General features: G+C 33.7%; 1 protein-coding gene across 1 annotated transcript; it reads left to right on the plus strand.

The window, feature by feature from the left end:
- Positions 1–8,087: 8,087 nt before the first annotated feature.
- Positions 8,088–8,486, plus strand: B0T23DRAFT_308188 (uncharacterized protein; the record flags this gene model as incomplete). Its single annotated transcript, XM_062834463.1, has 2 exons — positions 8,088–8,228; positions 8,325–8,486. Coding segments are annotated over 2 exons (303 nt in total), but the record flags the coding sequence as incomplete, so codon positions are not given.
- Between the last annotated feature and the right edge of the window lie 9,142 nt (positions 8,487–17,628).

The raw sequence follows: 17,628 nt of genomic DNA on the forward strand, positions 1-17,628 counted from the left end.
GTGATGGCTTCAAGCCTTTGTTTTCTTTGCTTTCTACAGAAAATTGCTAACTTGAAATTTTCACATCTGTCCCCTGCAGCCTACAGGTTTTCTGTGCTTGATTGAGGGCATGATAGGTAGTCAAGCGGACGCAACTTCGTTTGACTCTTCGCCACAAAGGCATATGATAGCGCCGGACTTGCCAGACACGGTATCTTGTGGCATGACACGGCTGCGGCAGATGCTGGACGAACTGTTTTGACCAAGCCTCGATCACCTCAGTTGCCCAGGTGAACTTGGAGTCAGTCGAAAGATAAGCAGATATATGACGAGGAATAGCATGATGTTACCAGCATCTCGGAAATTCCGCCGCAATTTCTAGGTACAAACCAAGGGTACTCGTAGGTAGTAGTCAAATTCCCTGGAGATCCGGCATGGTGTGTACGCTGGGTAAGGTAAGCATGTTTCCCAATTCATGGCCGCCAGATATTTTGGAGACATGCAAGATAGTGATTTCGGAAGTCTTCTCCCTCCTTCTCCGTCAAAAAGACAGGTGACAGAGGGAGAAGCATCATAGAAATCGTTTTCACAGCACTTCGAGTTCGGATTAGCAACACGGTTTCCATCCTTCACCGTTTGGTTCTGCGGGCATGGGAATGCACACAGTCGGGCAGTATTCCCGCACTCAGATGGACGTCGGGCCCGGCCAGGTGATATGACTCTAGTAACCACCTCGCAGGAAAGAACACCTGGACATCATCAGTTAACCGGCCAGCTGATGGCCCTCCTGTCAACACTTGTGAGCCTTTGCTATGGAAGGTACCTATTTAAACCTCCTAAACCAAAAACCTACCTAAGCTGACAGTGACAATGACATAGATACCTCTAAGCACAAAAAAAAAAAAAAAAAAAAAAAAAAAAAAAAAAAAAAAAAAAAAAAAAAAAAAACCGAGAGCGGATACATCAAGGGGCAACCCGTATGCCATCCGTTTTGAGAGGTAGATAAAGAAACATTGCGTGTCGGGTAGGGGTCAAGTACCATTTGAACGCCGGCAGCAAACCGGTCTCGGGATTGATGTCAAGCTCTACGAACTCCGGTGGCAGTTGAGATTGCGGCTCAGTAGAAGTTTGTGCAGGGTGGTGGTGGCAATGACACTTGACTGGTGCAGGTGTGGCTAGCGAGTTGCTGGACAGACAGAAACATCAAGCCTTCCTTCCTTCCTTCCTTCCTTCCTTCCTTCCTTCCTGCCGTACTGGAACACTTTATCACTGTGTAAATCTGAACATTGGGATCTTTGAAACATTGATATATTGCATAGTGTACTAGGTAGGTAGGTAGTGTCTCGGGCGAGTCCGCGCCATGTCTTTGCTTTCTATTTGATGGGTTCAGCCCAGATCAGAATCAGATATAAGACCTTGTCGCGGGATCTACAGCTGATTGTAAGCTGAACCGCCAACTACTTCTAATAAAAGAACTGGGCAACGAATTCTGACCCGATGGTGGTGATGTTCACAACTGAAGCATACCTATGTATAAATGGAAGTCGGCATCAGTAGAGTGAAGGGGAAGTCGTGGACCGGCAATTGGGGAAGCTCCGGCCGACTGTCCGAAATTCCGAAAAGCTGTCCGGATAAGGCACTGCCCAGCGGTGCGTGCGTAACCGGAAGCCAAACGGCAGTGTATCTGGACTTGAAGATAACGAAAGTATCTTTTGCAAGGTTTCACTTCTCGTCTGCTTCTTGTCTGTTCCTCGTCTGCTTTGTACTGCTTACTACCAGAACGGTGTCATGTAGATTAGATCATTGTACCTACCAGAACTGATGTTACACATTGGCATACAACAAAGTGCGCCGCAAGTACCAACCCTCTTTCCTCAGGTGTTCATCCAACATCAGGCGGTGCAGTGCGGCGCAAGCAGGTTCGTCAGGGTAAGATTGATGGACAGATGAGCTCTTCAGATCTGGCATGTTCCAGCCCCATCTCCATTCACACTCTCGCTCCTTCCAAGTCGGAACCTTGATTATCCACCTGCTGTTGCTTCCGTCAAGCACGAACGCACCTGCAATCGCCAGTCAGCTGCGCTTTTCATATGGAATGGAAGTTGGAAGCACGTGGGTGAGAAGGTCAGGTTCCCCGCACTATCCTTTTTCTCGGCTGCAAATCTCGAGCCCCTCATGATGCATTCCAGCATTGAATTCACGCACTCAGACAGACTGGACTGCAACAGTGGGCTGATGTCCCTTGACGCTCAAGGTTGGTAACTTGTTTCAACGAAAACGAAAACGAAACCAATTCTTCTGCTTGTTTGGCACCGTGAGCGTCTGGTTCTGCGATCATGCAATGCGGTATCCATTTAGCTGGTACTTACCTTACCTTACCTAAAGGTAGCCTCTGCATGGTACAGGAGGCCTGGAAGCTGGGAAGCGGGGAAAATAGAGATCGGAAGCTGCCTACAGGCATGTAGGAGATAACATGAAGTTGAAACATCAGATGACACAGACCATGGTAGATGCTCAACGGCGTCGTCAGGACCAGGATAAAGACTCAACACTCGACCTCTCGGGTTCTTCCATCCGCTCTCTCGTTAATCTCTTTCCTCAATTTCCATTCATCGATCTTGCTTCATTACATATCCTTACCAGGTAATGTCACTCAACGGGTCAGGAGTGGAAAGTTGGACCATTCGGGCTCATGGAACACCCACCTTGTGCTAGGTCTTTTTGCAGCACAAGCTTGGATGGGTGGGTGGTAATTTCTAACGTCTGGGGTAAGAAAGGCTCAATTTTTCCCTTTTAATCTCCATGCTCCTTGCTCGTTGCTCGAAAGCTAGGTGACGTCTTTGTCGGTCTCCCAGACCGCCTGTCAGGTACCTCTAGTCTACCTATACCTCCTAACAAATGGATCTCACCGATTGATAGGGTTAGACAAATGAACGTACCTACCTAGATGCGCCATTCGTCCATCCTCAGAGGTCGCTCCCCAATTAACCTCTTGGTACTCACTAGAGGTAGTAGGTAATATAAAGGAAGGGAAGAGTGTCGTCAGCAAGCCAAGCAAGCCACTCGGAAATATTCAGCCAATATTCGACATTAGTCAAGTTTGGCCATTCATCCCCCTCTTTTCATCTTAAGTACGTTACGCTAGGTACTCTGCTGTCCCACCTTCTTCCTTTTAGGCCCGCCCAAGAAACATGATGTGAAAAGCCTCCTCGATCGAGCTCACAAGCGCAGGTCGTCGTTTACCTAGATACATTGACGCATTCTACCTAGGTAGGTTCCCATAAGAATAACCCTTGCTTCCATGCCCTTAGTCGCCCCTGTTCCCTGTAGGTACCTGAGGATCGATGTCAGCGGACACCAGACATCTCCCTAGGTCCCTAATATACTTACCTTACATAGGTCTCTAGGTAGGTACTTACCTCCAGCATCCCAACCTAAGTAGGTAGGTAGAGGTAGGTTCAAGGAGTGATTACGAGTGCTGCCACTAGAGCCTCATAAGGTAAGTCTATCTTGAAGCAGCCTCGTAACCCATCTCGGGGAGGGATGATTCATTCAAGATACTCCTCCCAGCCGTTCTCGAAATCCATCCAGGCAAAGAAAAATAGAGAAACATTACATTATAGCAAGTATTTGCAACCAACCATCCATCCATCCATCAAGCCATCCATATGTCACTCACGCCTTCCAATCTCTCCATACTTACCTCTATCTCCAGGTACCCACCACTAGGTCCCTCACTGCCATCATGTAAATAAATGCACTGATTTGAAGACAGGCTAGGTACTTAAAGGTATCCAAGAGTACAAGATGAACAGCGGCAGTAACGTAACTGCCCGCGTAAGGCTGTGTACCGACCTACCTATCTGGTATCACGAGGTGGCGTGTATCTCTACTCGACGTCTAGTTTGTGTATACTATACCTAGTAGTTTCTGAGCGTCTGTCCTTTAGTGTTGTGTTTCTAAAAGTGGGTACGATTAGAGTGCCTATCTAGGTAGTGTAAACATTAACATAACCACCGGAGAGACTAAGGTAGGGAGGATTCACGAGAACTGTTTGTTACCTACCTCAAGAAACGCGGTCAAGGTTACCACATCGTCTAACGGCTGGTAAGGCCCTGATCGGCATCCTGCACACCCACCTCGTGCAGAAATATTTCAGTACATTTCAATACGCTAACGCCCAGTACACTAGTAATTATACTGATTTTAACGTAGTAACCATACTAGAACCGTACTAGGATAACCGTATTAATACTTAATTAACCGGATTTATCGTTATTAACCGTATTGAGCGTAGCCCATACCCAGAACTTTATACCGCTTTTAGAAAAAGGGGTCGACCTTATTATATTTTATAATATTGTATAGAAAATAAATAATACTAATAATCGACCAAACAACTAAATAACTTCCCAAAACGACCTCCCAAAACCTCCTAACGCTATAGAAAGTATTAATTTATTCTAATTCTATACCCAACCCCCAACGCTAGGTCTAGTAATTAAAAATATACTACTAACGCCCATCCAGAATATCTTTAGTAACCCAATACCCGCTAGCCGAAATAATAACCAGCCGCCTCCCTTTCCCTCCTTTATTATTATACTAATCTAAGAATTAACGCCCAATCCCCCTACTAACTAAATTACTACTACGTAGGATATTCCCCCCTCTATCCAACCGGTAGTAATTAAGAGGAAGCGAAAAATAATAGCCTAACTAGTACCTAAAAAATTTAAAGCCCTAGTAAAGAAGAAAGCGGGTCCTATACTCGATAGTACTAAAGCAATAAGGTTTATACTCAAAACGACCGCTACTTTTATAATATAATTATTATATTGTAGAGGGTAAAACTAATTTAATAATTTATACTAGAGGGATTATAATACTACGTAGGATTACTTTATTAGTATATATAAAGAAACGTAGCCGGGGTATTACTAAGATTTAATTTATATAAAAAGTAAATAAAATACCGAAAAGAAGTAGTACGCAGTATAGTAAATTCTCTTTACTAAATACTCTAATATTAATATTAACCCTAATATTTAATTACCTATTATTTTTAACGAATATTAAAATAATTTTATTAAATACTATAATATTAAAATGTATAATATTAACTAGGTTCGCCGCTAACCTTTTAATAATATTAAGGTATACTACGGAGTTTTTTTTAAATCGAAGGGTATCGAGCTTAATATCGCTAAACCGAATGAAATACAATAAAGAAAGGAATCTAGAGCCGGAATTAATTACAAAGTCGAAGATAAATTAAATAATAATTTACTAAATAAGGTCGAGGGAGGGGGTAAAGTAAAGTAAGATAACGAAGATAATAGTAATAATAACGGCGGTAATAAATCTAAGAACAAAGAGGAGGAGAATAACGAAGAGGATAATAGTGGCAATAAATTTAAACTTTCTATAATATTAAAACAAATTACAGTATTATAAGCAACAAAAGCAGCCAACGCGAATTAACCCGCCGCGAATTAAAGAATAACCGAAATACAATAGTACCGCTTTAATATTAATCTAAATAAAATTCCCGCTAATTAAACGATCGCGCTCGTAAATATAGATAGAGGTAGTAGAGGTAAGAAAAAGTCGGATATTATAATACTAGGGAGCTCGATAGAAAAGGCGGCAGTTACTCTCTAAATTCCTAAATTTCCTAATACGGCCGATATTAGTACGGTAATTAATAATCTATAGAATTACTTTATTAGTAAAATAATAGAAATAGAAATAATAGTATATATTAATTATCTTGTAAATAATCCACTAGTCGCGATGATGTGGATGAAGTTAAGTGAGGGTATAAAAAGTACGTATATAAATAGATAGAAACGAGGGATCTAGAAAGATGTAGTACTAATTAGAAAATTAGATAATTTACGATTATTTTACTAGAATTACAGAAGCAAATACCCTTTTTTTTTTTACTAATAAAATTCTAGCAAAATCAAACACTCGATTTTATATAAATAACTCGATTTTATTCAAATAATTCGATTTTATACAACTTTACTCAAATAATTCGATTTTACACAACTTTGCTCAAATAATTCGATTTTACATAACTTTACTCAAATAATTCGATTTTACATAACTTTACTCAAATAACTCGATTTTACATAAATAATTCAATTTTACACGACTTTACTCAAATAATTCGATTTTACACGACTTTGCTCAAATAATTCGATTTTATATATAATAATCTCAACACCCCTCTTCTTACTTCCTTTCACCTCCTCTCCCCTCTATTCTACCTTCTACAAATCGATTGCTATTATTTATTTATTAACTAAGCCGTATTGTAACGGATATTATTAAAATAAGAGAAACTCTATTCGCACGGGGAAGAAACTCTATTCGCACGGGGATCCACCTTTTTGCTCACACATAACCCTAACCCTGCATACCTACCACCGACCCGCACCAGTCTCGCTCGTACCGCGCCCGCTAAGCTCCTAGATTTTAAGCTATTATACCTATCTGGGGGTTGTACTAGCTACCTTCGTACTATACTAGCCAATTCAATCTAACTTAGCGATTATTCTAGTATATACTTCGTTATATTACTTCCTCTACTAAATTATATATATTATTACTACGTTGCATTCAATCAATCTACTACCCTGCGCATTATTAAATACTATTAAAGTAAATAAAGCGTTCGTATTTAGTCGACGGTACGGATTAATATATTACTTTTTAGTATATTTCCCTAATTAATTATAATATAGATAACCAATATAACGATACTCTAGCCGATGGGCGTATATAACTGTGGCGTAGGTGATTACCCTAATTAAGTAATTGATATTAATTTTATCGACTTATAATTAAAACCTTTAATAAGTACTACCCTAATTAAGCCTACTTTTGCCTAGTTTATAGAAATTAATAATAATAACAATAACGGCGGTAACCCCGATAGTAATAGTATTTACAATAATCGTTATACTATTTTTAAGATTTAGTATAATACCTTTAATAAATTCTTTAAAGTAATTAGAGAGTAGAATATAGAATTCGGTTATTAATTAGTTAAGATACGTTCGAACGATTTAATTAAGGGATTTAGTTATATAAGGGTCGATTTTATGTATTTAGTTAGCGAGATTCGTCCTTCGATTACCTATAACTGTTTAATATTAATAGTTAAATAGGGATATCCTTAGAAAGGAGTTGTTAAAGCGTTAAAAACGAATTTTAGATGGTAGACCTTTGAGATTAGAGATGGTTATAATAGTTATACTTATCTTCTTGCTAAAATGTTATAAATTTATAGAATTTTTAAAATAGAGTATAAAATATTCGTTGTATAGTATTTTAACCGACCCGTTATTAGGAATTGTAAGATTGTAGAGCGATTATGTAATTAATTTCCCGATCTTTATTTTATAATTAAATAGTTGGAGAACTTTCGTTATACCTTTAAGAAATAAATTAATATAGGTTATAATCCCTTCTAATTAACTATAAAGTTATTTATAGAGAAGGGGGTCTATTTTAAAGTTAATTGGGTAGATATTTTTTAAGAGAGTAAACCGATTGCCCTTTTTTAGAGTAATCCCTAGGGAGAATAAATGTGGAAGGAAAATCCTTGGGTTTAGATGTACGATAATACGTATAAAACGAATAATAAAGGCCTAGCTTTTTTCTAGATTATTGGTATAATTAGGGTTGGCTATACCTTTAATTGCGGTTTTAGCTTTATTAATAATAAGAAATAAGAGGGATTTGATTGGTTGATAGATTAAGTTAATATTTGTTATAAAGCTATTAATATTAGTAAATCGATTATTACTATTATAAATTATAATTTAGTAATAAGGGTGGCTATTAAGTAAGTCTACCTAAATGCGCGCTTTTAATTGTATATTTTTTATATTAATAAGAATATAGTATTGAATATTAAATATAAATAGGATAAGAAGGTCGCCGTTTAGGTTAGTTACGTTTATATTAATATAATTATTATATAAATATAGTAAGAAATATTAGTATTGACTTAGCGAGTAGTTTAATTGATTTAGTTAATTTAGTTAGTATATTTACCTAGTAATATAATAATTCTAAATAAATTTAACGAAGAGGATAAGCGTGTTATTATATGTATGAATGAGCTAGCGATTAGTACGGTTCAATTAGGCGCTCTCCCTAATATTGTAGAGTATTTATGGATTGGTTTTTACGATTTTTGGAAGTATATATGCTATATTTATATAGTTAAGGTATTTAATATTATTTGGGAGAGATTCGAGAGTTTTTTTAGGTAGTAGATTGTAATTATTATGTATTTGAGAGAGATATATATAGTAGTTAAGTAGGAGTGGGTTATTTGTTATATTAATAAGAGATTTAATTTTGGCTATTGTACTATATCCCTAATTGAGTCGGTTAACCGAAATTTGAAGAGTTTTATTATTAGTAATACTACTTCCAACCTTATTTATTATATTAAACTATATTGCTCCTTATATATTCTATAATATATTAATTATTATATAATATATAAGTAATAGTCTAATTATTAGAGTTGTTATATAGAATTTTAGCCTTCTTAATATAATAAAATACCGGATTAATAAGTATAACGATAAAGAGATAAGATTTACTTAGTAGAAGTACTTTAATATAGGTTAATTAGAGGAAGCCCTATACTAGGTATATTGGAGAGTATTTGAGTTGGTTACTAAGTAATATTGTATTACTCTAGGTATAGTACTATCGGTTTAGAATCTCAATCCCGATAAACTAGAGCTATATACGGGCAAATTTATTAAGCAATTTAACTTACTATATTCGTATATTCTATTTCCTAGCCTTTTTATCCGACCGCCGTTATTAAAACTATTGAAGCTAGACTTTTACCCCTACTAGTAATTTACGAGAAGTTTAATTAATAAGGATAAATATTTTAAATATTATAATTTTAACCGTATAAATTATTTACGTAGCCGCCCTCGTAATTCAACACCCTTCGTAAGCGATTTTTACGTTCTTTAATTGATTGCGTTAGTTAGTATTTAAGCGCCTCTTCTATCGACTGTGTTAATTTAATTCTAAGTGGTATTACAACCCCGAAGTCGGCTTTATATTTAGCCTAGCCGCGGCCGATAGCCTAGAGTAGGCTATAACCCTATAGTATTAATACGAATAGCGCCGTCTATCTAGAGAAACGCGTTTATATAGGAGGGGGTTGACTTAGAGGTAGAGGATGTAGTAAATAAGCACCCTCCTACTCCGTTGCAAAAAGGACGAGGCCGACTGCGAGGCTCTCAAAGAGGAGGAAGTACAAGGGGAAGAAGCAGCTCTATACGGGGTAGAGGAGGTATAAGGAGGGGGGGCACACCAGCTAGTACCCCAACTAGCACTTAAGCCCAATAAGGGAGACTCGCTAGTAGTTAGAGTTAGTCTCTTATGACAGACGTTCAACCTTAGTCAGCCCCCATCCACTTCCCCGCCACCCCGTGGCGCAGTCGTTTTGGACCCACAGGGCCAAATGGTGTAATGTCCGGATTAGTGGGTGGGTGAGGGTGGTGGGCCGGATGTTATAACTATTTGGCCCTGTGGGTCCGAAGAGACGCATAGGCCATCGGAGGTAGCTGAGCGATTGAGACTAGTTAGAGTATTTAATTATACGGTAGAAATTAGATAGATTATAGATGTATAGATTAATGTAGATTGAGTGCGACTGATTGATCGCTTAATTGAGTCGCTTAATTGACTGCGATGTACGATTGTACTACTAAATGCCCTATAAAGTGCGCTGTAAAATGCCCTATAAATACCGAGTCTAGTACGTATACTAGTTATAGTCTAAAGTCTACGCTTAGTATAGTATGAAAGAATGTAATGCCTAGATTTATTAGGCGAAATTTATAAAAGAATATATTTAAGATGTTGGGAGTTTGTTACAGGCATTACTGCTATATTCCTATATATAAATAGGTGCTGTACTACAGTAGTGCAGCCAGCTTGCAGCTGTCTGAGTGTAGTATAGTAGTTACGTACATACGTGTTGTGGTCCGTGTATTGGACCTACGTGTGCCCTATATAATTCTCGTGCGCGCACAGGATTCTCTTCCTATTCCTTGTACAATAATTAAAATCTTACTTTAGTACTTATTCGCGCCCTATAATACTTTATTATACCTAACCTCCGTATTAAAATATAATAAGTAATTTCGGTCGAATTAAATTTAGTAAAGGTTAATATAATAAAATAGTTCTTGTAAAATCTATTCTTTAATGAATTATATAATTATTAATAGCGAACTAAAGGTTTTAATAATATTAAAGTCGACCCTAAAAAAGTAAATAAATATTTAAGAATAACGAGGGCGCAATTATTACATTACGTAATACGGTAAAGAAATCTTTTTCTTTAATTATTAATAAATTATTAATTTAATTATTTATTTAAATAAGATATTTAGTAATTAAAATTAGAACGGCGATAATCAAATCGACCTTACTATAATCTTTCTTACCCTATTCGAGGGTTATAATGTATTATTTACAGTTTATAGTAATGATTCTAATATTAGCCTACGGGTCTTATTTAATTTTATAGTATAAGTTAAGGGTTATAAAGAAGTTATAAAGCTTTTATACTATTTCAATAAAAAGATTAAATTATTTGATGAGAATGTTACGGTTGAGTAAGAAAAATTTAGGAACTACGAATGTAATACCGAAGTTTACATTAAGAAGATTAGTTACGAGATAAGATAAATTATTAACTGTATTAATAAGTTTAAGAATATTAAAAAATAGTTTATAAATTAATTGAAGGTCCTATAAATTTAATATAATTAAGTCTTTAAAGATAATATATTTTTAGAATAGAAGTTGGTTATAGTTAAAAAAGAGAAGGTAGTCTAAAAGAGTAATATAATTAAGATTATTATTAAGAAGGAAGGCGATTATTAAATTATTTTCAATTTATTAACTACAATTAATACTACGTCTAATAAGCTTAAGTAGGAATGTAGTAATATGTATATTATTACTAAAATTATATAGGAGGAGTCTACTAAATTATAAGAGGACCTTAAAACTATTCGAAATAACTTCTATTTAATTAAAGAAAATATATTTATTATCGAAAATAATCTAACAGTAGTATAAAATTAATTTAAGGTTACCGATAAAATTAGATTTTAAATTACAGTCGAAGATATTACGGATAATAATATTAGTAAATGAAATAGTAGCTTTAGAGGATTGGGTAAGGGAATTAGCTTTAGCCCTAGTAATATAAGCGGCGGTCCTAGTAGTAGCGGCCTTAGAAGATCGGGTATAGGTATTCTTAATATAAGTAGCAGTTTTAGCGATAGTAGCCTTGGAGGATTGGATAAGGGTTTCCTTAGTATAGGCGGCGGTTTTAGAAGTAGAAGATTCCCCGGCGGATTTGAAGGTCTTAGTAGTAGAGGTTTTAGTAGTAGTTTCTCCAGTAGAATAGAAGGTCCCAGTAGTAGAAGCTCCGGCGGACCCGGTAATCCTAGCGGTATATTTTTCTAACCTAATTCCTTAGGTAATTACTATTATAAAGTACTTTATAAGGACCCTAAATATTTTAATAGCGAGGAGACGGATATAATTAAGCATTATAACGCTTATAGTACCTGGAACTTAACTATTCGCAATCGTTAATTAATAGATAGATATAAGTTCTTTAATAAATTATTTAAACTCCTTTACATTATAATTTATTTGAATAGCGAGGTTAAAATTAGTATTAGCGAATATTACTAGTTTATCCTAAATAACCCGTACTATTTAATTTATTAAAAATAGAAGATAAGCGAGGAATTCCTTACTTATTTAAATAAACGCTATAAGTAAGGCGACTTTGTAGTTATAGCGGAGAAGGAATTGTTGAATTTTAAGTAAGCCGGTAAATATATTAATTACAAAGATTTCGAGGCTAGGTTCATTTTGTTAGTAGACCGTTATAATTATAATATAATAATTAAGGTCCATTTCTTGTATTAGAAAGTATTTAAATTACTAATTAATTTAATTTCCTATTATTATATTTAATTAGAATATAATAATTAAAAGGGGTAGTCTACCTTATTCTATGGTATTGCTAAAGTATATACTAGAGCTTCGTTTTATAATAATTATATTTAAATAATTAATAATAATAATAGCGGCGGTAATAGTAATAGCGGTAGTAGTAATAAATAGAAGGACCCCGATTTTATAGATATTAATTGCGCTAAATTTATAGAGATTTATAAAGATGTTTTATAGGAATGTTATAATAAAGGTAATTGTATAAATTATAGTAAAGGAAGATATTTAATTAAGGATTATAGGAATAATATTAATTATAGTATTAAAGGTAAATAAATTAATTATTTAGGCCTAGGTATTACAATATATTAGAGATTTAATATAAGTATCACAGGGTTAGCCTGTGTGCCTTGTGCCTGGTGCCAGCGTACAGCAGCTTCTAAGACTGCCGTACGCTATTATTACCGCCGGCAGCTGATTAGTTAGAACGTTGCTTGCCGCGGGTCTATTAGACCCGCCGCCGGTTGCCTTCATAAGGCCAGCCTTCTAGGCACTCGGCTACACTTCTCTTCCTTTCTCCTTCGTACAATTACGCATAATCACATCTACCATCTACCCTTTGCCCGTAATAGTTAATTGTACTTTTTAATTATTGCGTTTATAGCGTAAACTTATTTTCTTTTATTGTACTATTAATTCTCAATTAGCGCGTATATAGGAATTATCTCATTTATCGAATTGCCGAGTCTAGTACCCCAAATACTAATAGTCGTAAATTATAATAGTTGCAATTATAGTCTCGCTCCCTTTATTTAGTAAATAAGGGTAAGTATTCTTTATTTAAAGGATAAAAGACTACTTTGTACGATTACCTTTCTTATATCTTACAACGAAAATAGCGACTACGCATCCTTCTTTCCCGTTAGTAGTACCGACGATCTTATTAATTTTAATACCCCTCCTAGGAGTATACTATTTAATTTGAACAATATTTACAAGGTATTTGACGAAGTTATTAGTACTACTAATATTACTATTTATTAAACCGCGTTCGTCGAGCTCCTTCCCTTAATAGTAATTAATAACCTTTTTATTAGTATTAATAATAATAAAGAAAAGAAAGCTATCCCTCGTACTTACCTCGATATAACTAACGTTATTATTCGGGACCCCGCTTTCTAATTAATTATCGCCCCGTTCGGTCGCTTTTATTATAATAATTTTATTTAATATAAAAATATTGCTATCGACTTTAAACGTAGCGAGGATGAATTAAAGACTATTTGTAAAGTAGCTACTAGAGCCTAAAATAATTTCGATTAGAAGAATTTCGATTATTTTAATTTAATAATTAAATTTAACAACCTTTAAAAGAAATACAATAACTTTAATATAGACTACGCCGCCCTTAAGTCTTATAGCGTTAATATCCGGTCCCTACTTAATAACCTTAATAAAACTACCGGTATTAATATTAGTAAAATATTGTCTTTAAAGTAAATTATAGAGAATCCGCCGATTTTTACTGGTAAGGAGAATATTAATACGGCCCGTAAATATAAGATTTTTAAAATATAGTATTTTTATATTTTATTTCAATAGAAATACAACCCCTTCCTCTATATTAATAAGGATATTAAAATTATTTGTACTACTATATTACTAAATCCTAAAATCTTATTCGGTATTTAGGATAATTTAAATATTATTTAAAACAGAAGAAATATAGATTCTTAGTATTAGAAGACCGGTATTAAATTTATAGAGTATTTAATTACCCGTTTCTAGAATATTAACCTAAAGATAGATGCTAGCCGTCGTTTTAAGGAATTCTTTATAAAAAATATATCTTTTATAGAATTCGAATTAGAATTTATTAATTTAATAAACCTCTACAGCCTCAATAACTCTATAAAAATTTACTACCTATATAATAAAATTAATAAACGCCTCTATAATACTTTCGCGTATTATAATCTTCCCGAGGCTAACGATTTTAAGAAGTGGCTTATAATTTACTATATTATTATAAGTAATTTAGAAGACGCCGACTACCGTTATAAAATAAATACCCGTATTTTTAATAATAGTGCCTCCGCTAGTAATAATTCTAGTAATACTAATATTAATACGGGTAACGCTAATTCTCGTAATACCAATAACATTCCTATTAGCCAGAGTAATAATAAGATAAACCTCAATACCGTCGACCTTACTATTTTTATTTATAAGGACGTTCTTAACTAGCGCACCCGCAAGGGCAAATACCGCTATTATAGTAATAACAATTATATTGCCCGTAATTACCTCGCTTCGATTAATTATAATTCCTAAAGTCCTTAATATAATAAGGGTAAAAAAAAAAAGGTAAAGGTAAGGGTCGCCGCGGTAAAAAAGAAGTCCGCGCTACCGGAGCCGTACCTACTATTAATACTACTATTACTATTCCCGCTATAATTCCTACTACTACCGCCACCACTGGCGATAAATATTATAATAATCCGGAAAATATTTAACCTCTATACTTAAGCGTATATAGAAGCCTTCCCTATCGTTATCGTAGAAATAGGTTTTAAATTCTATAGAATTAGAAGGTTTAGAGGAGGTTAAAATATAATTATTAAATAGTTCTACTTCCCTAAATTTAATACTTTTATTTTCTTACGTTATAATTAGATTGTATAAAGATTATTATATTACCTTTATTAATTTTAGCTATTCTACATTCGCTTTTATTGACCGTTCTTTTATAATTAAATATAACCTTCCCCGTTTTTACCTCCACCGGGTAAAGAAACTCATTTTCACTAATAGGGTAATTAAAAATATTATTTCTAAAGGAGTAATAATTAAATTCTAGATTGGATATTATAGTAAAATAATTACCTTTTTAATTTATAATATTTTAAAGAACTATTTAGTAATTTTAAAATTCCCTTAAATATAATACTATAAGTCCGAAATTAATTATAATTAATATAGAATATATTTTACTAACCCCGTTTACTGAAGTTATTATTTACCCGTTAATCTTCCTAAGGACTAATTAATAGTACTAAGAACTCTTACTAACTAAATTTTAATCGTAGCCATCTATAGTAAGAATGCCCTATTTTACTAGCTAGCCCCGAAGTATAAAACCGCTCCTCCCACCCGGAGGATACTAATTACTAATTTTATTCGAATAGAATTAGCGCCGCTGCTACTATTATAAATATTAGTAGTAAATTTAGAGAGCGGAGTTATTTATTTTATTTAAATAGAATTACCGCTACTACCGCTACCGCCGTCTTTTATAATAAAGAATAAGGAGGGGATTTCGTTTACTCTTTAGGATAATTATTAATTTATTTCGCCCCCTATTAAAGCGCTAATAGCCAATAGAATTAAATCTAAGATCGGTATTACAAATACGGTAGCCCTTCTTATTAAAATTAAAAACCTAATATATTATAACCCTTATATCCGTCTAAACGGTTAATACGTTTCTACAAATATAAAACGCCCCTGCACCGGTCGTTACTATAATTTTAATAGGACTTCTTCTATTAAATTAAACAATATTAAAGAATTTAATACAATTACTTTCAACTTCGCCTACGAATCCCAACGCCTATAACCGTACATTACAAACTATACCGAATTCGAGAAATTAATTATTATAGTTGGAATCCGGAATATAGATTTAACTAAGGAAATAGTTATAAATATTATAGCCGGTAACGGTTAATAGTATAAAGAAAATTTCCCTCCCCTCTTCTACCCCTTTATTAATAATTTAATTAGTATTTATTTATTTGAAGAATTTCGGGAGGTAGCGGTTTTAGTTAAGGTAATTTATTTAATTAGCAATTTTAATTAGAATGTACTACTCTACGAGGAGACGATCCGGCGGGTATATTTAGTTAAAATCTCCGATAAAAATGCAAAGAAATTCCTTAATAAAGCCGACCGTCCGGTTAAAATAAGAGACGAGATTATCGCTCTCTTAAGGAAATTAGAGGGTTGCTAATATATTAATAAAGTAGCGGTATTCCTCCCTTCCCTAATTAAAGAAATCCCGCTTTACTATTTATATAACTATAAAATTAAATTATAGTTAAGGGCGACTCCTCCCAACGTACGACCGTGCTGTATATCCCTAATAGAGGTTAATATTATTAAAAAGTAGATTAACGATAACCTAAAAAAGAACTTTATCCGCTTATTTTAATCTATAGCCGTATTTCCTATTCTTTTAATTAAAAAGCCCGGTAGTAGCGTTTATATTTGTATCGACTACCGCGGCGTTAATAATATAATATTAAAATCGCATTACCCTTTACCGTTAATTAAAGAGATTTTTAATATAATTTATTGTACGAAGATTTTTACTAAATTTAATATAATTGTTACGTTTAATAGGATTCGTATAAAGGAAGGATATAAATAATTTACCGTTTTTATTATTCGGTTTAACCTCTACGAATTTATTATCTATTTATTCGGCCTCTAAAGAACCCTAGGGACCTTCTAGAACTATATTAATAATATTCTTTATAATATTCTTAACGTATATACAATAGCATACTTTAATAATATCCTAATTTATTTGAATAACGAAGTAAATTATAAAAATTATATTAAGAAAGTCCTATAACGGATAATCCAAGCAGGACTTTAAATTAATATTAATAAATATAAATTCTATATTATAAAAATAAAGTACTTAAATTTAATTATTATACTAGGAGGATTTAAAATAAACCCTAATAAAGTCTCCGCTATTATTATTTAGGAAGCCCTAGAAACTAAGAGAGCGCTATAGTATTTCCTAAATTTCGCTAATTTCTACCGATAATTCATTAAGCACTTTTCAATTATTACTAGCCTATTATACGAATTAACGAAGAAATCGGCTAATTAATAATAAATTAATTAATATTAAAAATCCTTTAAGACCCTTAAAAAGGCTTTTAATAATAGCCTAGTACTTCAGATCTACAATTGGTCTAAATAGACCGTTATTAAAACGGATACTTTAAATTAGACTTATAGTAGCACTCTATCCTAATATAACGAGAAGGGAATCTTATACCCGGTCGTTTACTTTAACTAACGATACTCCTCGGCCGAATATAATTATAATATTTATAATAAGGAGTTATTCGCTATTATTAAAGCCCTTAAGGAATGGCGTTCCGAATTAGAAGGTACTTAAAAATTATTTAAAGTCCTTACCGACTATAAAAATTTAAAGACCTTTATAATTAATAAATAATTCACCCCCTATTATATATATTAATCTCAATTCCTTTCCTATTTTAATTTTATAATTAAATACCGCTTTAAATCTTTATAAGTACGTCCCAACGTACTAAGTAGGAAATTAAAGGACTTACTTAAAGATAAAGCCAATAAAAGGCTACTAGTTAGAAATAAAATCTTACTTAATTATAATATTTTTATTAATAGAGCGTTCGCTTTAGAGGATAGAAGTAAGGAGGTCAATATTAATACCGAATATATTTGTAATTTAAAGGTATTAAACGAAAAATTAATAAATAACCTAATAGTAAAAGGTTACGAAAGGTCGACAATACTTTAGAATATTATTATATATTT

Source organism: Neurospora hispaniola, assembly GCF_033458365.1.
Source record: "Neurospora hispaniola strain FGSC 10403 chromosome Unknown B0T23scaffold_1, whole genome shotgun sequence".
NCBI lineage: Eukaryota > Fungi > Ascomycota > Sordariomycetes > Sordariales > Sordariaceae > Neurospora > Neurospora hispaniola.